This window comes from Schistocerca cancellata, chromosome 5 (genome assembly GCF_023864275.1).
Source record: "Schistocerca cancellata isolate TAMUIC-IGC-003103 chromosome 5, iqSchCanc2.1, whole genome shotgun sequence".
NCBI classification, from domain to species: Eukaryota; Metazoa; Arthropoda; class Insecta; order Orthoptera; family Acrididae; genus Schistocerca; species Schistocerca cancellata.
The window spans coordinates 25,645,603-25,669,133 of NC_064630.1; the positions used below are offsets into that span (position 1 = coordinate 25,645,603).

General features: G+C 47.2%; 1 protein-coding gene across 1 annotated transcript in view; it reads right to left on the reverse strand.

The window, feature by feature from the left end:
• The window catches only part of LOC126188340 (translation initiation factor IF-2-like), an 82,724-nt gene extending 68,170 nt beyond the window's left edge, over positions 1 to 14,554 (reverse strand). The window contains exons 1-2 of the mRNA XM_049929938.1: positions 14,489 to 14,554; positions 10,283 to 10,395 (exon numbers count right to left, since the gene is read on the reverse strand). Coding sequence (XP_049785895.1) covers positions 10,283 to 10,395; positions 14,489 to 14,554 — 179 coding nt within the window. The remainder of the gene's footprint in view (positions 1 to 10,282; positions 10,396 to 14,488) is intronic.
• Between the last annotated feature and the right edge of the window lie 8,977 nt (positions 14,555 to 23,531).

The following is a 23,531-nucleotide window of genomic DNA, read 5'->3' on the forward strand; positions in this document are numbered from 1 at the left end:
TTGGGTGGCACGGGATACATGCGGACGTGCATTGTCCTGTTGGAACAGCAAGTTCCCTTGCCGGTCTAGGAATGGTAGATCGATGGGTTCGATGACGGTTTGGATGTACCGTGCACTATTCAGTGTCCCCTCGACGATCACCAGTGGTGTACGGCCAGTGTAGGAGATCGCTCCCCACACCATGATGCCGGGTGTTGGCCCTGTGTGCCTCGGTCGTATGCAGTCCTGATTGTGGCGCTCACCTGCACGGCGCCAAACACGCATACGACCATCATTGGCACCAAGGCAGAAGCGACTCTCATCGCTGAAGACGACACGTCTCCATTCGTCCCTCCATTCACGCCTGTCGCGACACCACTGGAGGCGGGCTGCACGATGTTGGGGCGTGAGCGGAAGACGGCCTAACGGTGTGCGGGACCGTAGCCCAGCTTCATGGAGACGGTTGCGAATGGTCCTCGCCGATACCCCAGGAGCAACAGTGTCCCTAATTTGCTGGGAAGTGGCGGTGCGGTCCCCTACGGCACTGCGTAGGATCCTACGGTCTTGGCGTGCATCCGTGCGTCGCTGCGGTCCGGTCCCAGGTCGACGGGCACGTGCACCTTCCGCCGACCACTGGCGACAACATCGATGTACTGTGGAGACCTCACGCCCCACGTGTTGAGCAATTCGGCGGTACGTCCACCCGGCCTCCCGCATGCCCACTATACGCCCTCGCTCAAAGTCCGTCAAGTGCACATACGGTTCACGTCCACGCTGTCGCGGCATGCTACCAGTGTTAAAGACTGCGATGGAGCTCCGTATGCCACGGCAAACTGGCTGACACTGACGGCGGCGGTGCACAAATGCTGCGCAGCTAGCGCCATTCGACGGCCAACACCGCGGTTCCTGGTGTGTCCGCTGTGCCGTGCGTGTGATCATTGCTTGTACAGCCCTCTCGCAGTGTCCGGAGCAAGTATGGTGGGTCTGACACACCGGTGTCAATGTGTTCTTTTTTCCATTTCCAGGAGTGTATTCCACGAGACATCTGACGTTGTGTGGCAAACAGTACGTCTACTGCTACCATCTGATCCCCTCCTTTCTGTTCCGTTCGTGGACCGTGCGCCGGAAGAATTAGTGACGATAAGTCTCCGTCTTAGCTCTAATCTCTCGAATTTTTTCATGGCCTTCATTGCAAGAGACGAGTGTAGGAGAGCGTAATATGTTGTTCGACTCTTTCAGAGTAGCGTAGCATCCTCAATACTGATGTCTACAAGATTTTGAACTTATTTATTACCATACACATTTTAATTACACTGAAGCGCTAAAGAAACTGGTGCACGCATACTTACCCAAATACAGGGATATGTAAGCAAGCACAATAAGGCGCTGCGGTCGGAAAAGCCTATATAAGACAACAAGTGTTTGGCGCAGTTGTTAGATCGGTTACTGCTGCTGCAACGGCAGTTTATCAAGATTTAAGTGAGTTAGAACGTGATGTTTTAGTCGGCGCACGAGCAATGCCACACAGCATCTCCGAGGTAGCGCTGAAGTAGGGATTTTCCCGTACGACCATTTCGTGAGTGTACCGTGAATATCAACAATCCGGTATAACATCAAAACTCTGGAGAAAGATCCTGCAAGAACGGGACCAACGACGACTGAAGAGACTAGTTCAAATTGACAGAAGTGCAACCCTTCCGCAAACACCTGCAGATTTCAGTGCTGGGCCATCAACAAGAGTCAACGTGCGAACCATTCAACGAAACATCATCGATATGGGCTTCCGGAGCCGAAGGCCCACTCGTGTATCCTTGGTGACTGCACAACACAAGACTTTACGCCTCGCCTGGGCCCATCAACACCGACATTGGACTGTTGATGACTGAAAACATGTTGCCTGGTCGGAAAAGTCTCGTTTCAGATTGTATCGAGCGGATGGACGTGTATGGGTATGGAGACAACCTCATGAATCCATGGACCCTGCATGTCAGCAGGGGACTGTTCAAGCTCGTGTAGGCTCTCTAACGTTGTGGGGCGTGTGCAGTTGGAGTATATGTGACCGCTGATATGTCTAGATACGACTGCACCTACGTAAGCATCCTGTCTGATCAGCTGCATCCTTCCACGTCATCGGACTTAGGAAATTGAGGCAGTACTATGCGGCACCTCACACGTCCTGAATTGCTACAGAGTGGCTCCAGGAACACTCTTTTAACACGTCCGCTGGGCACCAAACTCCCCACACATGAACATGTTTGAGCATATCTTGGATGCCTTGCAACATGCTGTTCAGAAGAGATCTCCAAGCGTTCGTACTCTTACGGATTTATATACAGAACTATAGGATTCATGGTGTCAGTTCCCTCCAGCACTGCCATTAGTCGAGCCCATGCGACGTCGCGTTGCGGCTCTTGTGCGTGCTCCAGGGGTCCCACACGATATTACTCAGTTGTACCAGTTTCTTTGGCTCCTCAGTGCGCGAGTCTATGTCTAAGGTTATGCAACAGAATTTCTGCTTGTTTTCCTTGCTTGAGTGACATGTGTCGGATTCGGGAAACATATAAAGACTATGAGAGAATCGGTTGTTCGAGGGAAGAGAGCTCCTAGCACGCCAGTCGAAAACGTGTTTCCGTAATAACCACATCTTGCCACGATTTGCATGTTTCTGGCCGTTAACGCAGTGTCCCAAGAGACTTAGCTGATGTGTGCCTCCGCGTGAACACAGGGGACCCATATCTCGCCACCGGTCGCGCTTTCCTTCCGTAGGACTTCTCCTTCCACATCGGAACGAAAAGCATAGTCCGCAGGAGTAGACATTTATTGATCTTGTGCTTCTCAAAAAGGGGCTTTGAACTTTATTGAGCATTGAGCATATGGTACCATAACTGTTTAGTGTACAGTCTTATCCAAAACACGCCAAGGAATCTGCGCAAAGTTGTTCCACAGTTGACATACAAGTACTGTAAAACGACACTGTTGAAGAATTTTTTCATCAGTTTCCTGCACAATTTCGTTGCTGCCTACAAACAGACGCTCATTTATTTTGTCGTAATGAACGTTCCTTCTTCCAGTCTGAAGCAAATAACACTCTTGACTCACAACACCTCCACTTATCACATTCAGTCTGCATAATGGGCATATTTCATGACGAATTTTAACAGATTTGGTACTTTTTTTCACTAAAAATCCCTCTGCAGAACGCGCTTCATATTATGCGGGATTTCAACCGCAACGCTTATTTATAACGGCTACGTTAAGCGAATCAGAAACAATTTGGCGTCTTCCCTACTGCAAACCTAAGCGCACCGCGTGCGTCAGTGGATGACGAAATTTCATTAACGTTTATGATGATATGGCGTGCTATTCGCTGTTCTGTTCAGAAAATTGTTTCTAGCACTATGCTGAGTACTGCTGAATTCTAACGAATGAGTTTCAGACTTCTTATTTCATATGCCTGGTAAGATAACAACTTCTTTGCATAGTGGACACTTCGACTCAGGAATCTTTTGTAGCGATCAACATTCCAATACCCTCGTCCCAGTAGGCAGGCAGCCCCTTGTGCTTTCAACCAACTCTCTACGCTGGCCTGCACTTAGTTGTCTGTGCAAAAATTTCTCTTCAGAGAGCCAAGTTCCGGTTATATAGTGCGTGATCAAACACTTCCCATCGAAAAAGTTGCGGGAATGTCTTCATTGCCCCTACGGTGGATGGCAGACAATTGTCACGAAGAAGGAAATGCATGACAGTTGTGTTATGTGGGGTTGCATGACATCAGGCGAAATCTCTCAGCAGGCACTCATAACAGGTGGGAGACACCATTTTCTAGGCATCTTTATGTGCTTACTGTGGACTCAAAACTGGAAACAGCGACGTAACGCGATCGGCAGCCATACTATAGACAATGCTCTGCAGATTTGTGCAAAGCTTCGTTGGATTTTCACCATTTCACGACCGATCGGAACTTAATGAATTTATAGCACATAATGTTAAAAGGGCCAAGAATCAGAAAAGAGTGGTCAGAAACCTATGCGGTGTTAACTTGTGACCTTCGTGTAGGCCACTGTTCAGATGTCTCCGAATTCTAACGTTGCTGTCCCTGTAAACGTACTCCATCACCGGATCTGTGATTGACAGTGTTGATTCATTCCAGAGGAACTGGAGCATCGGTTCAGTGAACACTGCACGGCGCAACGACTTGCACTTGGATAACACCTCGCCAAGCCTTTCACAGAAAGGTTTCCACTATTCACCACACATCATTTCAAACAGGCTTCCAGCACAACTGAAAAATGTCGATTAATCTCAATCTTTCAAATCTAAATTCAAAGATTTCCTCACGGCACTGTGCCTGTATTCTGTACGAGAGGCCCTGGCAGTAGTTTAGAGTTTTTCTTTGTAGTTTGTTACTTATTGGTATATTCTTTTGTGACACTTCCTGGCAGATTAAAACTGTGTGCCGGACCGAGACCCGAACTCGGGACCTTTGCCTTTCCACGTGCCTGCCACGCTCGTCAGCGCTTAACTTCGGTGATCTCACGGGAACCGGTGTATCCACTGCGCCAAGGCCGTTGCCTCATATCATAAGAAGCCTGAAGTTAATTATTCTATCACAGCAATGTACTTTTAGTTTTTACACTTCGAAAGCGGACTTGTGGAATAGCAGAGACACACAACTTTCATGAGCCAATTAGTAAAAATTAATAACTTAAGTGCCCTTGCAGTTTTGCCGTACCGAGGAAATAAGAACATTTATAATACTGAAATTCAGATAACTGTGTGTGGAATGTGTCTCTCACATACAGAGTAGATTCCTCAAAATCTAGAGGTGGATCTGAATCTGTATAGGATGTCTTCGGTACTCGCCCGCCTGACCATCTCACCGACTGGTTACATTCATTAGAAATTAGACAACACGGGAACACGTGTGTGCCGATTTGCTCAAAAATTATCAGATCGCCAGCAGGAAGCCGTAATAAGTTTCTTTCTTTTATTTTTTTTCCAGGGATGAATATCTGTGCGAAACTGCATCCACATCCGAGACTCAAAATTTTCTGGCCTCGCTGCTGTGGCCGCACACTTCGGACATCGTAGCGCCTACTGTATCAGCATCCCACTTTACGTCCAACCACCAGGGGATCCCTGCATCACAGGGAAAAACACCAGAAAAACCTACGTCTGTGTTGTCGAAACAAAGATTTACCAGCGGCCACAACACAACACAACACCAGGACTCCACCAACGGTACCCGTTCGCAGTGAGTGCAGAACAGCTTCACCAGATGTCGCACCTAGCCTAGGAACTACTTTCCTGCGCGAGGCACGTGATCGCAAATAGTTTCGGCAGATACATCCGCCAACGGGCTTTATAAGGCGGCGCACTGCCGGCAAAAGGCAGTCCGACGCTCCGCTCGGAAGGACACAGAGCTGCCGCCCCGGCAGCCACGGCCAGACGCCTCTTCTAGCTGGCCGATGTCTTAGTACAGTAGACGAACCTTTTGACGTCGTAGAACTGTTTGTGGCCGCTGCCAGTGATGAGTCGGGTCTTTATTATTATTATTATTATTATTATTATTATTATTATTTGTTATTTTATATTTGTGTCGATCCACAGTTGGGATAGAGTCAGTTGCTCTTTTGGAGATTGTATTATTGTATCATTGTTTCGTTTTGGTGAGTCCAATAAATTGTTTTTGGACTTGTTTCTTCCGTTATTTCTATTCTGCGGGTTGTATTAACAACATCGGTTCACATTCTAAAAATGCAGAAGACATTACAACGACGAAACATGATCCTACAGATCAGTGACAGGCTGTATCGCATATTGACAACAGACGGCAACTGTATGTGTCTTTCTCCACTATTTTGGCACTACTGATTCTGTACTCTGTACTTTACTCCTCTTTTATATCTGTACATGCACAGGTACCATGATCCTCCAAACTATACAGCAGCCAACGTTCCTAATAAAAAATCAACAATTATAAGGTGTCAACTTTTATGAAAAGTTACCCATTAGAGCCGATATGATGTGAGTATTGAAGGTATCTATTTTCGTTATTTCTCGCTGTACATTGCTATACTACGCTATAGTAAATGAAAGTTACTAACTGTTAGTATGTAATACGTAACACGAGGGATGGTCACTCATTTTTACTTTTCTTTCCCAACGTCATAACCACAACACCTTTAGCTTTCAAGATATTGTTTGTTGTACGCTACGTCCTTTTGTAGACACTGTACAACACTGTGCAACTGTACTTCACTTGCCACACAGTTTTACGTGATAACTGATCTCCGACAGAATACAGTGTGTATCGCTGAGAAAGATCGCTCGCCTCCTGTGATACATGGAAATGGCTCGAGAGTGTTGTGTACATACACTCCTGGAAATTGGAATAAGAACACCGTGAATTCATTGTTCCAGGAAGGGGAAACTTTATTGACACATTCCTGGGGTCAGATACATCACATGATCACACTGACAGAACCACAGGCACATAGACACAGGCAACAGAGCATGCACAATGTCGGCACTAGTACAGTGTATATCCACCTTTCGCAGCAATGCAGGCTGCTATTCTCCCATGGAGACGATCGTAGAGATGCTGGATGTAGTCCTGTGGAACGGCTTGCCATGCCATTTCCACCTGGCGCCTCAGTTGGACCAGCGTTCGTGCTGGACGTGCAGACCGCGTGAGACGACGCTTCATCCAGTCCCAAACATGCTCAATGGGGGACACATCCGGAGATCTTGCTGGCCAGGGTAGTTGACATACACCTTCTAGAGCACGTTGGGTGGCACGGAATACATGCGGACGTGCATTGTCCTGTTGGAACAGCAAGTTCCCTTGCCGGTCTAGGAATGGTAGAACGATGGGTTCGATGACGGTTTGGATGTACCGTGCACTATTCAGTGTCCCCTCGACGATCACCACTGGTGTACGGCCAGTGTAGGAGATCGCTCCCCACACCATGATGCCGGGTGTTGGCCCTGTGTGCCTCGGTCGTATGCAGTCCTGATTGTGGCGCTCACCTGCACGGCGCCAAACACGCATACGACCATCATTGGCACCAAGGCAGAAGCGACTCTCATCGCTGAAGACGACACGTCTCCATTCGTCCCTCCATTCACGCCTGTCGCGACACCACTGGAGGCGGGCTGCACGATGTTGGGGCGTGAGCGGAAGACGGCCTAACGGTGTGCGGGACCGTAGCCCAGCTTCATGGAGACGGTTGCGAATGGTCCTCGCCGATACCCCAGGAGCAACAGTGTCCCTAATTTGCTGGGAAGTGGCGGTGCGGTCCCCTACGGCACTGCGTAGGATCCTACGGTCTTGGCGTGCATCTGTGCGTCGCTGCGGTCCGGTCCCAGGTCGACGGGCACGTGCACCTTCCGCCGACCACTGGCGACAACATCGATGTACTGTGGAGACCTCACGCCCCACGTGTTGAGCAATTCGGCGGTACGTCCACCCGGCCTCCCGCATGCCCACTATACGCCCTCGCTCAAAGTCCGTCAACTGCACATACGGTTCACGTCCACGCTGTCGCGGCATGCTACCAGTGTTAAAGACTGCGATGGAGCTCCGTATGCCACGGCAAACTGGCTGACACTGACGGCGGCGGTGCACAAATGCTGCGCAGCTAGCGCCATTCGACGGCCAACACCGCGGTTCCTGGTGTGTCCGCTGTGCCGTGCGTGTGATCATTGCTTGTACAGCCCTCTCGCAGTGTCCGGAGCAAGTATGGTGGGTCTGACACACCGGTGTCAATGTGTTCTTTTTTCCATTTCCAGGAGTGTATGTAACTCAGCCAATGAGATTGCTGCTAAAGTAGAACCTTTTCTCCTCGCGGATCACACTCGCGCAGTGATACCTGAACGGGCGAGCTATTATAACGAGTGTACAGACCTCCGATTGGTCAGTCTGCATTTGTCTGCACCCGTCTGTACCAGTCTGCATTAGTCTGTACAAGTCTATAGTCAAGTTTCAGTCTGGACCTAAGAAGAATATCATATTCCTGTACATAGCTGTGAAGATAAATGTATAGACACTTTGTCAACTATCAGAGATATGTGAGAATAAGAGTAACGTACCAAGACCAAAGGAATTTCAGATTTTCAATTGTAAATAGCATCCAGAATCAAATTACGTAATATTTATGATTTTTATTATTTTAATAAATGTGTGTGAAAATTACTCAAGTTCTGTTTAAAGTAGGTCACCGTCAATGTGCTACTGTAAGCGTCCAAGTGGCATTTCTATCGTCTGACCTAACGGCAGAAGATCAACACGCCACGATGAGACCACGAGACATATTGCTGATACTCGCCTACTATGTTAGAGCAACATGTCAAATAATCTGATGGTGTGTGTACTGAAGGCCTTACAGTACGCACACCACAGAGAGCCGTCAGGCTGCAAGGCCGAAATACTAAATGTCTTTTTCCAAAGTTGTTTCACAGAGGAAGATTGTACTGTAGTTCCTTCTCTAGATTGTCGCACAGATGACAAAATGGTAGATATCGAAATAGACGACAGAGGGATAGAGAAACAATTAAAATCGCTCAAAAGAGGAAAGGCCTCTGGACCTGATGGGATACCAGTTCAATTTTACACAGAGTACGCGAAGGAACTTGCCCCCCTTCTTGCAGCGGTGTACCGTAGGTCTCTAGAAGAGTGTAGCGTTCCAAAGGATTGGAAAAGGGCACAGGTCATCCCCGTTTTCAAGAAGGGACGTCGAACAGATGTGCAGAACTATAGACCTATATCTCTAACGTCGATCAGTTGTAGAATTTTGGAACACGTATTGTGTTCGAGTATAATGACTTTTCTGGAGACTACAAATCTACTCTGTAGGAATCAGCATGGGTTTCGAAAAAGACGGTCATGTGAAACCCAGCTCGCGCTATTCGTCCACGAGACTCAGAGGGCCATAGACACAGGTTCACAGGTAGATGCCGTGTTTCTTGACTTCCGCAAGGCGTTCGATACAGTACCCCACAGTCGTTTAATGAACAAAGTAAGAGCATATGGACTATCAGACCAATTGTGTGATTGGATTGAGGAGTTCCTAGATAACAGGAGGCAGCATGTTATTCTCAATGGAGAGAAGTCTTCCGAAGTAAGAGTGATTTCAGGTGTGCCGCAGGGGAGTGTCATAGGACCGTTGCTATTCACAATATACATAAATGACCTGGTGGATGACATCGGAAGTTCACTGAGGCTTTTTGCAGATGATGCTGTGGTGTATCGAGAGGTTGTAACAATGGAAAATTGTACTGAAATGCAGGAGGATCTGCAGCGAATTGACGCATGGTGCAGGGAATGGCAACTGAATCTCAATGTAGACAAGTGTAATGTGCTGCGAATACACAGAAAGATAGATCCTTTATCATTTAGCTACAAAATAGCAGGTCAGCAACTGGAAGCAGTTAATACCATAAATTATCTGGGAGTACGCATTAGGAGTGATTTAAAATGGAATGATCATATAATGTTGATTGTCGGTAAAGCAGATGCCAGACTGAGATTCACTGGAAGAATCCTAAGGAAATGCAATCCGAAAACAAAGGAAGTAGGTTACAGTACGCTTGTTCGCCCACTGCTTGAATACTGCTCAGCAGTGTGGGATCCATACCAGATAGGGTTGATACAAGACATAGAGAAGATCCAACGGAGAGCAGCGCGCTTCGTTACAGGATCATTTAGTAATCGCGAAAGCGTTACGGAGATGATAGATAAACCCCAGTGGAAGACTCTGCAGGAGAGACGCTCAGTAGCTCGGTACGGGCTTTTATTGAAGTTTCGAGAACATACCTTCACCGAAGAGTCAAGCAGTATATTGCTCCCTCCTACGTATATCTCGCGAAGAGACCATGAGGATAAAATCAGAGAGATTAGAGCCCACACAGAGGCATACCGACAATCCTTCTTTCCACGAACAATACGAGACTGGAATAGAAGGGAGAACCGATAGAGGTACTGAAGGTACCCTCCGCCACACACCGTCAGGTGGCTTGCGGAGTATGGATGTAGATGTAGATGTTGTACGGGTTTTGTTGTACAGCACTGGTCGCTGCTGTGTTGACCGCCGGCTCGCAGCCGCTGCGTCTTGCTCCTCGGGCGGGAGAGCGCGTAATTTTTCAATTAGAAGTCCGTGCCGGCCTGACGTGATCACGAATCAATATGGGACCGGGCGCCGGACCCCGCCCAATAAGGGTTGCGGAGGGCGAGCGTGCGTTATGCGCGGAATGCGAGGGCGGCGGCACAATGGCGGCGGCGCCCGGTTAGTCACCTCCTAACAAGGCGGCGTGGGCATCGGGGGCGGCGGGGGCGGCGGGGGCGGCGGGGGCGGCGGGGGCCGAGGCCCGAGGGCCGCGCGTTTTCCGCGCCGTCGGCCGCGTGGCGCGCACCGCCTACGGACATCGACGTTTCCATTAACGCGTCTTCACTGGGCTGGACGGCGCCGCCGCCTCTACACGTGGGCGCCCGCGCGGAAGCGACGGAGCGCGTCGTGGCGAGCTCCGACAGCCGTGTTCTGAGCACTCTGGGTGGTCTAGCTCAAGTGTAGGACTTCGGAGAGAAACTGTAGCGAGCAGCAGTTAAGAGCCAACTAATAAACTCCAGTAAAATCTGAGGCAAAGCTGCGGAAAATAATTTTTTTATTTTATTTATTTATGAGTCCACACAAATCAAAGCCATGGAACGGATCAGTGCATAGTTTACAGAGCACTCATTACAGAATATTCAGGGTGTTACAAAAAGGTACGGTAAACTTTCAGGGAACATTCCTCACACACAAATAAAGAAAAGATGTTATGTGGACATGTGTCCGGAAACGCTTAATTACCATGTTAGAGCTCATTTTAGTTCCGCCAGTATGTACTGTACTTCCTCGATTCACCGCCAGTTGGCCCAATTGAACGAAGGTAATGTTGACTTCCGCGCTTGTGTTGACATGCGACTCATTGCTCTACAGTACTTGCATCAAGCACAACAGAACGTAGCATCAACAGGTTAGTGTTCATCACGAACGTGGCTTTGCAGTCAGTGCAATGTTTACAAATGCGGAGTTGGCAGATGCCATTTGATGTATGGATTAGCACGGGGCAATACCCGTGGCGCGGTACGTTTGTATCGAGACAGATTTCTAGAACGAAGGTTTCCCGACAGGAAGACGTTCGAAGCAATTGATCGGCGTCTTAGAGAGCACGGAACATTCCAGCCTTTGACTCGCGACTGGGGAAGACCTAGAACGACGAGGACTCCTCTAATGGTCGAGGCAATTCTTCGTGCAGTTGGCGATAACCCTAATGTCAGCGTTAGAGAAGGTGCTGCAGTACAAGGTAACGTTGACCACGTCACTGTATGGAGACTCCTACGGGAGAAACAGTTGTTTCCGTACCATGTACAGCGTGTCCAGACACTATCAGCACCTGATTGGCCTCCACGGGTACACTTCTGCGAATGGTTCATCCAACAATGTGTCAATCTTCATTTCAGTGCAAATGTTCTCTTTACGGATGAGGTTTCATTGCAACGTGATCAAATTGTAAATTTTTACAATCAACATGTGTGGGCTGACGAGAATCCGCACGCAATTGTGCAATCACATCATCAACACAGATTTTCTGTGAACGTTTGGGCAGGCATTGTTGGTGATGTCTTGACTGGGCCCCATGTTCTTCCACCTACGCTCAATGGAGCACGTTATCATGATTTCATGCGGGATACTCTACCTGTGATGCTAGAACATGTGCCTTTACAAGTACGACACAACATGTGGTTCATGCACGATGGAGCTTCTCTACATTTCAGTCGAAGTGTTCGTATGCTTCTCAACAACAGATTCGGTGACCGATGGATTGGTAGAGGCGGACCAATTCCATGGCCTCCACGCTCTCCTGACCTCAACCCTCTTGACTTTCATTTATAGGGGCATTTGAAAGCTCTTGTCTACGCAACCCCGGTACCAAATGTAGAGACTCTTCGTGCTCGTATTGTGGACGGCTGTGATACAATACGCCATTCCTCAGGACTGCATCAGCGCATCAGGGATTCCATGCGACGGAGGGTGGACGCATGTATCCTCGCTAACGGAGGACATTTTGAACATTTCCTGTAACAAATTGTTTGAAGTCACGCTGGTACGTTCTGTTGCTGTGTTTTTCCATTCCATGATTAATGTGATTTGAAGTAATAAAATGAGCTCTAACATGGAAGGTAAGCGTTTCCGGACACATGTCCACATAACATATTTTCTTTCTTTGTGTGTGAGGAATGTTTCCTGAAAGTTTGGCTGCAACTTTTTGTAACACTCTGTATAATCAAAATAATATACTCAGAATTCTTTCAGGAGTGCTAGTTCTGCAAGGTTTGCAGGAGAGCTTCTGTAAACTTTGGAAGGTAGGAGACGAGGTACTGGAAGAAGTAAAGCTGTGAGGACGGAGCAGACCATCCAGTCGTCATGCGCTGTTGGCATTTTTCGGGATGCACTGAGCCTCGTGATGCCACTTGAGGAGCTACTCGACCGAATAGTATCGGCTCCGGTCAAAGAAAACCATCATTACCACAGGGAGAGCGGTGTGCTGTGCTGACCACACACCCCTCCTAACCGCATCCTCAACTGAGGATGACACGGCGGTCGGATGGTCCCGATGGGCCACTTGTGGCCTGAAGACGGAGTGCTTTTCTTCTTATGGTATGCAAACTTAGATTTATTACAACAAGGAATGAAGAAATGAAATAAATACGGCCTATTAATTAAACAAAAATGTGAATTCTGTTGATATTCTAAATGTCTGTAACATTAACTGAATAAATTTTTTTATTGTTCGTAGAATTACCGTCTGGCCCTCCAAGGCACGTAAGTTCTCCACCATATTGCGGCAAACAGAAGTGCTGCCATCTTCAGGTGGTTCCTGGTGTGGCTGCCGCTCTGCTCGCGTCGGCGTCCTGTACACGCCGGCCGTCACCTCCCTCCCCCCCCTCCCTCACTCGGCTCCTACCGCTGGGTGATGGTGACGGTGCGGGGTGGTGACGTGTACATGGCTGCGAACTCCGGTCCCCAGGCTCTGCGCCGTCGCCGTCGAGTGCAGACCTCACCGTACAGCAACGCTGTGCTTTTTATCGCCTTACTATAGTACTCCGCGCCTGACACTTTCAGGCCACTACCTTTCTTAAGTGAATAAAATAAATTTCAATGGACCCGTTAATCACTCAGTTCCAGAATGAGAGAGGTTGACACAGTTTCTTGGTCTTACAGTAATCTATGGTACGTCCAGTTTTTATAGTGTGGTCGGCCACGGCCATAGTACAGATAACAACACTTGTCGTAACTCAACAGTGGCAGTATTGCATCTTTTCGAGAATGCATTATGCGATATTGCTGCATGTGTACGACAGGAATCTACGACTGGCATGTGAATGTGGAACCGTAGTGTTTAGGAAAACTATACTAAGAGACTTTTGATAAACCAAGGAAAAACAGAGTATATAGAAACAGAGCATGTAGAAACAGGTCGTCATAAACGGAAATCCACTCTTAGAAACTCACTACCATTCTCGATTCAAATGGTTCAAATGGCTCTGAGCACTATGAGACTTAACACATGAGGTCATCAGTCCCCTAGAACTTAGGACTACTTAAACCTAACTAACCACCTAGAACCGCTCGGTTCTAGGCGCTTCAGTCTGGAACCGCGCGACCGCTATGATCGCAGGTTCCAATCCTGCCTCGGGCATGGATGTGTGTGATGTCCTTAGGTTAGTTAGATTTAAGTAGTTCTAAGTTCTAGGGGACTGATGACCTCAGATTTTAAGTCCCATAGTGCTCAGAGCCATTTGAATCATTTTTTAGAACCGCTCGGCCACCGCGGCCGGCAGTCTTCATTCGGAGAAGTAAACCTTTGTCTGTCATCACTAAAATGAAGATGTATAAGGTCATCATCTGCCCAGTAGTACTGTATCGTTTGGAAAGCTGGACATTTACCAAGAAAGAAAGAGGAAAACTCAATATTGAGTGATGAGAAAAATCTGGGAACTTGTGTTGGAGAATGAAATATGGAGAGTTAGGAAGAACACTGAAATCTACAAATTAATAGAGCAGCCCAGTATCATTCAGAAATTAAAAAGTAATAGATTGCCACAGGCTGGGCATGTGGCTAGAACAGATAAGAACATAATTCCTAAGAAGGCATTTGACGGCGCTCTCGAAGCAACGAGGCGATTGGGCCGACCTCGCATACGCTGGAAAGGTGACAGAGAGAAGGAGGTTGCCGCATTAGGAATCCCCGCAGGGTGGAGACAGACAGCGAGAGATAGAAGAAGACGGAAGCAGATCGTCGATGCAGAGCGTGGTCTACAGGGCTTGTGAATTGCGATTGCTGAAAGGAAGAAGAAAACTCAGTCATGTAGGATGTCAGGAGTTCCACACAACTAGCGTCCGAGTATATATGCAGTTTTCCCGGCCGTGGCACGTCTTTCTGCAAACAGGCTGGTTCGCAGCACGGCAGGTGTCCACGAGGACAGCGCGGCGGCGCCGGGCCCACCGGGGCCTGTCGGCGAGGCCGCCATCGTTGCGCCTTCTCTGGACGCACTGTGTTTGTGGTGCGTCCAACTACAGGGTGTTTCAAAAATGACCGGTATATTTGAAACGGTAATAAAAACTAAACGAGCAGCGATACAAATACACCGTTTGTTGCAATATGCTTGGGACAACAGTACATTTTCAGGCGGACAAACTTTCGAAATTACAGTAGTTACAATTTTCAACAACAGATGGCGCTGCAAGTGATGTGAAAGATATAGAAGACAACGCAGTCTGGGTGCGCCATTCTGTACGTCGTCTTTCTGCTGTCAGCGTGTGCTGTTCACAACGTGCAAGTGTGCTGTAGACAACATGGTTTATTCCTTAGAACAGAGGATTTTTCTGGTGTTGGAATTCCACCGCCTAGAACACAGTGTTGTTGCAACAAGACGAAGTTTTCAACGGAGGTTTAATGTAACCAAAGGACCGAAAAGCGATACAATAAAGGATCTGTTTGAAAAATTTCAACGGACTGGGAATGTGACGGAGGAACGTGCTGGAAAGGTAGGGCGACCGCATACGGCAACCCCAGAGTGCAACGCGCAGCTAGTGCAGCAGGTGATCCGACAGCGGCCTTGGGTTTCCGTTCGCCGTGTTGCAGCTGCGGTCCAAATGACGCCAACGTCCACGTATCGTCTCATGCGCCAGAGTTTACACCTCTATCCACACAAAATTCAAACGCGGCAACCCCTCAGCGCCGCTACCATTGCTGCACGAGAGACATTCGCTAACGATATAGTGCACAGGATTGATGACGGCGATATCCATGTGGGCAGCATTTGGTTTACTGACGAGGCTTATTTTTACCTGGACGGCTTCGTCAATAAACAGAACTGGCGCATATGGGGAACCGAAAAGCCCCATGTTGCAGTCCCATCGTCCCTGCATCCTCAAAAAGTACTGGTCTGGGCCGCCATTTCTTCCAAAGGAATCATTGGCCCATTTTTCAGATCCGAAACGATTACTGCATCACGCTATCTGGACATTCTTCGTGAATTTGTGGCGGTACAAACTGCCTTAGACGACACTGCGAACACCTCGTGGTTTATGCAAGATGGTGCCCGACCACATCGCACGGCCGACGTCTTTAATTTCCTGAATGAATATTTCGATGATCGTGTGATTGCTTTGGGCTATCTGAAACATACAGGAGGCGGCGTGGATTGGCCTCCCTATTCGCCAGACATGAACCCCTGTGACTTCTTTTTGTGGGGACACTTGAAAGACCAGGTGTACCGCCAGAATCCAGAAACAATTGAACAGCTGAAGCAGTACATCTCATCTGCATGTGAAGCCATTCCGCCAGACACGTTGTCAAAGGTTTCGGGTAATTTCATTCAGAGACTACGCCATATTATTGCTACGCATGGTGGATATGTGGAAAATATCGTACTATAGAGTTTCCCAGACCGCAGCGCCATCTGTTGTTGAAAATTGTAACTACTGTAATTTCGAAAGTTTGTCTGCCTGAAAATGTACTGTTCTCCCAAGCATATTGCAACAAACGGTGTATTTCTATCGCTGCTCGTTTAGTTTTTATTGCCGTTTCAAATATACCGGTCATTTTTGAAACACCCTGTACAACACTGCACACTCGAGTGGTACAACATCGTCTCTTCAGACGAGTCCAGTTGCTGGATATACTCGAAGCATCGTGATGGACGTATTTGCGTCGGAAGGCTCAGAGGAAACGGAAAGTTCTCAGACTACATTCGTCAGCACCACGCATGCCCAGCGCTTGGCCTGAGGTGTTTGCTGCCTGGGTGCGCAATTCGATCACCTCTGGTTCACGCAGTCGATAATTTGAACAACAGGTGTTATACTTCTCACTCGTTAAACACAAGGTCTCAGTCTCAAATTCTAACTCTTCATGACGTAATTTTCAACAAGAAAACATCGACAGAAATCACGAGGCTTTGGGCTTGTGGTAGACTGGCCCGCGCCCACCCACCATCCCCTATGGCTTCTGGAGCCTGGCATACAGGGTGCTCCGAAATCCCCGAGGGTAGTGAGTATGTAATATTTTGAAAAGGAACCCACGTCCGGAACGTCATGCAACGACACTACAAAGCATCAAGGTTAGGGGCGCCGGCGCTGTAAGTAGGTATACACTACTGGCCATTAAAATTGCTACACCAAGAAGAAATGCAGATGATAAACGGGTATTCATTGGACAAATATATTGTACTAGAACTGACATGAGATTACATTTCCAAGCGATTTGGGCGCATAGATCCTGAGAAATCAGTACCCAGAACAACCACCTCTGGCCGTAATAACGGCCTTGATACGCCTGGGCATTGAGTCAAACAGAGCTTGGATGGCGTGTGAAGGTACAGCTGCCGATGCAGATTCAGCACCATACCACAGTTCATCAAGAGTAGTGACTGGCGTATTGTGACGAGCCAGTTGCTCGGCCACCATTGACCGGACGTTTTAAATTGGTGAGAGATCTGGAGAACGTGCTGGCCAGGGCAGCAATCGAACATTTTCTGTATCCAGAAAGGCCCGTACAGAACCTGCAACATGCGGTCGTGCATTGTCCTGCTGAAATGTAGGGTTTCACAGGCATCGAAAGAAGGGTAGAGCCACGGGTCGTTGTTGTTGTTGCTGTGGTCTTCAGTCCTGAGACTGATTTGATGCATCTCTCCATGCTACTCTATCCTGTGCAAGCTCCTTCATCTCCCAGTACCTACTACGACCTACATCCTTCTGAATCTGCTTAGTGTATTCATCTCTTGGTCTCCCTCTACGATTTTTACCCTCCACGCTGCCCTCCAATGCTAAATTTCTGATCCCTTGATGCCTCAGGACATGTCCTACCAATCGATGCCTTCTTCTAGTCATGTTGTGCCACAAACTTCCCTTCTTCCCAATCCTATTCAATACCTCCTCATTAGTTATATGATCTACCCACCTAATCTTCAACATTCTTCTGTAGCACCACATTTCGAAACCTTCTATATTCTTCTTGTCCAAACTATTTACCGTCCACGGTCCACTCCCATACATGGGTACACTCCATACAAATACTTTCAGAAACGATTTCCTAACGCTTAAATCAATACTCGATGTTAACAAATTTCTCTTCTTCAGAAACCCTTTCCTTGCCATTGCCACGGATCGTAACACATCTGAAATGTAACGTCCACTGTTCAAAGTGCCGTTAATGCGAACAAGAGGTGACCGAGGCGTGTAACCAATAGCACCCCATACCATCACACCGGGTGATACGCCAGTATGGCGATGACGAATACACGCTTCCAATGTGCGTTCCCCGCGATGTCGCCAAACACGGATGCGTCCAAAAATGGCTCTGAGCACTATGCGACTTAACTTCTAAGGTCATGAGTCGCCTAGAACTTAGAACTAATTAACCCTAACGAACCTAAGGACATCACACACATCCATGCCCGAGGCAGGATTCGAACCTGCGACCGTAGCGGTCGCGCGGTTCCAGACTGTAGCGCCTTTAACCGCTTGGCCACCACGGCCGGCACGGATGCGTCCATCATGATGCTGTAAACAGAACCTGGATTCATCCGAAAAATGACGTGTTGCCATTCGTGCACCCAGGTTCGTCGTTGAGTACACCATCGCAGGCGCTCCTGTCTGTGATGCAGCGTCAAGGGTAACCGCAGACATGGTCTCCGAGCTGATAGTCCATGCTGCTGCAAACGTCGTCGAACTGTTCGTGCAGATGGTTGTTGTTTTGCAGACGTCCCCATCTGTTGACTCAGGGATCGAGGCGTGGCTGCACGATCCATTACAGCCATGCGGATAAGATGCCTGTCATCTCGACTGCTAGTGATACGAGGCCGTTGGGATCCAGCACGGCGTTCCGGATTACCCTGCTGAACCCACCGATTCCATATTCTGGTAACAGTCATTGGCTCTCGACCAACGCGAGCAGCAATGTCGCGATACGATAAACCGCAATCACCATAGGCTACAATCCGACCTTTATCAAAGTCGGAAACGTGATGGTACGCATTTCTCTTCCTTACACGAGGCATCACAACAACGTTTCACCAGACAAAGCTGGTCAACTGCTGTTTGTGTATGAGAAATCGGTTGGAAACTGTCCTCATGTCAGCACGTTGTAGGTGTCGCCACCGGCGCCAACCTTGTATGAATGCTCTGAGAAGCTAACCATTTGCTTATCACAGCATCTTCTTCCTGTCGGTTATATTTCGCGTCTGTAGCACGTCATCTTCGTGGTGTAACAATTTTAATGGCCAGTAGCGCATAACCGAAAACCATTCTGATACCTCCGACAGTGGAATACACGTACTGATACTCTTGTTGGTAAGATTGTACGATAGGCAACTTTCAGAGGTGGTAGTACGAACCATATAAAGGTAAAAATGTGGGAAAACCGGCAGAAAAAGGGGCTAAAAAACGCAAATCTTAACGGCTTTGAGCTCTTGTTCAACAGAGATGTGTCTCACAGTAGCGAAAATGAACAAGTGTTCATAGCTCTTAAGGCATGCTTTTTAAGGCACATGTTTACTAGATATTTTTTCCTTGTTTTGGTCCGTAGTACAATCTCTGGAAGTTGCCTACCGTACAATATTAGCAACAATAGCACCGGTACGTGTATTCCACTGTATCGTAACAGTCTTCGCTTATTACTTTCGGCTCGCTCGTTTCCGGTATGAGGACGCTTACCTCAAACTGATACATTTTTGCTTATGCACTATCCTAGAAAGTCTGTAATATCATCCTGGAATTGCCCTGTATGTATACAGGCTGCTACAAAAAGGTACGGCCAAACTTTCAGGAAACATTCCTCACACACAAATAAAGAAAATATGTTATGTGGACATGTGTCCGGAAACGCTTAAATTCCATGTTAGAGCCCATTTTAGTTTCGCAAGTATGTACCGTACTTCCTCGATTCCCAACTGAAGGAAGGTAATGTTGACTTCGGTGCTTGTGTTGACATGCGACTCATTGCTCTACAGTACTAACATCAAGCACATCAGTACGTAGCATTAACAGGTTAGTGTTCATCACGAACGTGGTTTTGCAGTCAGTGCAATGTTTGCAAATGCGGAGTTGGCTGATGCCCATTTGATGTATGGATTAGCACGGGGCAATAGCCGTGGCGCGGTACGTTTGTACCTAGACAGATTTCCAGAACGAAGATGTCCCGACAGGAAGACGTTCGAACCAATTGATCGGCGTCTTAGGGAGCACGGAACATTCCAGCCAATGACTCGCGACTGGGGAAGACCTAGAACGACGAGGACCCCTGCAATGCACGAGGCAATTCTTCGTGCAGTTGGCGATAATCCGAATGTCAGCGTCAGAGAAGAAGCTGCTGTACAAGGTAACGTTGACCACGTCACTGTATGGAGAGTGCTACGGGAGAACCAGTTGTTTCCGTACCATATACAGCGTGTGCAGGCGCTATCAGCAGCTGATTGGCCTCCACGGGTACACTTCTGCGACTGGTTCATCCAACAATGTTTCAATCCTCATTTCAGTGCAAACGTTCTCTTTACGGATGAGGCTTCATTCCAACGTGATCAAATTGTAAATTTTCACAATCAACATGTGTGGGCTGACGAGAATCCGCACGCAATTGTGCAATCACGTCATCAACACAGATTTTCTGTGAACGTTTGGGCAGGCATTGTTGGTGATGTCTTTATTGGGCCCCGTGTTCTTCCACCTACGCTCAATGGAGCACGTTATCATGATTTCATACGGGATACTCTACCTGTGCTGCTAGAACATGTGCCTTTACAAGTACGACACAACATGTGGTTCATGCACGATGGAGCTCCTGCAAATTTCAGTCGAAGTGTTGTACGCTTCTCAACAACAGATTCGGTGACCGATGGATTGGTAGAGGCGGACCAATTCCATGGGGCATTTGAAAGCTCTTGTCTACGCAACCCCGGTACCAAATGTAGAGACCTTTCGTGCTCGTATTGTGGACGGGTGTGATACAATATGCCATTCTCCAGGGCTGCATCAGCGCATCAGGGATTCCATGCGACGGAGGGTGGATGCATGTATCCTCGCTAACGGAGGACATTTTGAACATTTCCTGTAACAAATTGTTTGAAGTCACGCTGGTACGTTCTGTTGCTGTGTGTTTCCATTCCATGAGTAATGAGATTTGAAGAGAAGCAATAAAATGAGCTCTAAAATGGAAAGTAAGCGTTTCCGGACACATGTCCACATAACATATTTTCTTTCTTTGTGTGTGAGGAATGTTTCCTGAAAGTTTGGCCGTACCTTTTTGTAACACCCTGTATGTATTTACAGGTGCCGGCACCTAACTTTGACACCATGTAGTGCCGCTGGATGACGTTTCCGAACGTGGGTTCCTATTCAAAATACTACGTACTTAGTCACGTGGACAAGTCTTAGAAGTCTGTAACAGGAATTTCTGAACACCCTGTAGACGTGAAGCAGCAGGGTATGACGTAGTTGCATCTATCATGTAAGCTCAGTGCTAATCCATGCAGAGCAGGGTTAGAGACATTCTGTCTTGTATGCTATTACCGTACTAAAATAAAGTGTAGTAAAATTGTTGAGTGGGAAGAACTAGTAGACAGTCATTTGCACTGATTAACCAAAACATTACGATGTACCGCTTGCTGCTTTGCCTTTGGAACGCAATATAGCAGTGATTCGACAAGTCCTTGGTATGTGGTACCAGAAGCCTGTGCAGATGAAGCGACAGTCGAATGAAAACAACACATAGCACACGACAGGACCACGGAATAGTTGCATTCAAAAATAATCACCACACCCCTTAAGACACTCATCTCGCTGGGGGACGTTTCCTAGAACACGGTCGGGTGCTGACTGATCCACAACCGCACCCAGTCTCGCACATCCTAGTCCGACTGAAACTGGCGTCCGCGCACGTCTTTCTTAAGGCCGCCAAAGATACGAAAATCACATGGTGAAAATTCCGGGCTTTACGGAGGATGCTGCAGTGTTTCTCGACCACATCGCTTGTAACAACAACAACTGTACATATGATAAATTTTTTTCTTTCTGAATGTTGATAAATTAATGTAAGCAATGTTTTGAATTTCTTTTTCTTTTCGTATCGTTATGTTAAAGAAACTATAAGCAACTTTTGAAATGAATATTATTATTTATGTTAGATTTCAAGTAATGTGGTAATCAAAGGGAAGTTTACTTAATGTTAAAACTAATGTAAGATGTGAAAATTGTATTTATACGCGTGGTCCATACGTAGGAAAGGTATTAATATATGTTGAGTAGAAAACCTGTGGTGAATACCCTACCTGTAGGGGAGCGGGAAAAGGTGGAGGCAGGCGAGCGCGGAAAAACGCACACTGGCGCGGTTCGGCACAACGGGCTCAGTATTACAGTCGGAGTTGGGCATCGATCAGAGGAACACGTACCGTATCGAGGAGGCTATCCAGGAAAAGTGGATTCCATTGAGCCTCGGATGTGCTGATCCCGACGACTACATGGCATGGCTATATTCTTAGGCACAAAATTGGAAAGATTACGACGCTAAGAAGAAGGAAAGTGCCGATGCAGTGAGAGCCTTAGCCGTGCTTGTATGTGTGCTGTGATTCTCGCTATCTCGCTGCTCGCCAACAGCCGCACCAACTTGCACAGGTTAAACATTTAATTCATCTTTAGAATTGTATCGGTGTGGACCAGTGTCGAAAATGTTTCTAACTGTTCAATAATAATGTGACTTTTACCAGAATTGCCCTAACAATTAATCATCCTTATCACTGAACTAGACAGGGTCCTTACCACATATTGTGCAACCCGAGTATCCCGAACTGAAAGTTTAAAGTTAGTGTTAATGAGAATTATCAGCAGACAAATCTATGCTATAAAGAAGTTTAAAGTTCTGTGTGTTAATGCAAATGTTAGTAAAGAACAACAGTTTGATTAAATTGGAAGATAATTTTTTGAATTGAGCTAGCAATGACATTTAATTAATTTGAGACAGAAAGAATGATAGTTAAATAATCCAGAAGTGAGACAAAAGAGTAGTAATCCATAGGTTAATAATTCTGAGTGTTAATTTACCTTCAGTACTTAATAGTTTCAGTATAATGACCATAACAGTTTCAGGGCCCCCCCCCTTCTCTTGTCCATTCTTTCAAACCTTGAAGTGTACTGATCAGATTTGACCAGCAAAGTTAAGTTCCATATGAAACTTAAGTGTATTAGTGTTTATCCATCCTTAATAGTGACATTGTATGTGTACTTTCAAGATTGCTAATTCTAGGGTAATCTATGCCCGATTTCAGTCTGATCAATATACAAAATGCAGTTCGTAGTAATCATTGCAGTGTGGTGTTGTGTATTTATAGCTCGTCCAAATTAGTACAAAAAGAGAAAACTTTAGTTCAGTGGATTTTTCCGGTTCCAAACTTTGCCATAAAACGCAACATTACTACGTTTTATTATGCTTGTACATGCACCCACTTGTACAAGGAAAAACTCACTCAATGCCTAATTAGGCTGGCGACCGTATTATTAATCATTGGTAGTATCTACTGTGTGTACTTCTTGTCCATGCGAACGAGTAATTATACTTTACATTTGCTTGACGCATCACTGTAGTTACTGACTGGATATAAGTCCGAATTGCTTCCAATTAGGTACACGCGGTCAACTTATGTACTAAAATCCTTGTTTATAAGGTGAAGCCCGTGAACTTATTACAGTACAGGCTTTAAAGAGCTAACGTACGCCCGAGCGGGCAGTAGCATTACACGCTGAACCGTAGACTTCGCCCGACTGCCGATGTGGGAGCGGCCGTCACCCGACAGCATTCCTGGGCATTATGACCTTACGGCGCGTCGCAGTTTCTACAAAGTGTCTTCACGGCACTGCGCATTAATTGTGGTTCTACGCTGGAGGAGGTCGGCGAGCACGGAGCGCCTGCATTCCAACAATGGTCACCGTGACCTTACCAGAACGTGGGGAAAACAGCTT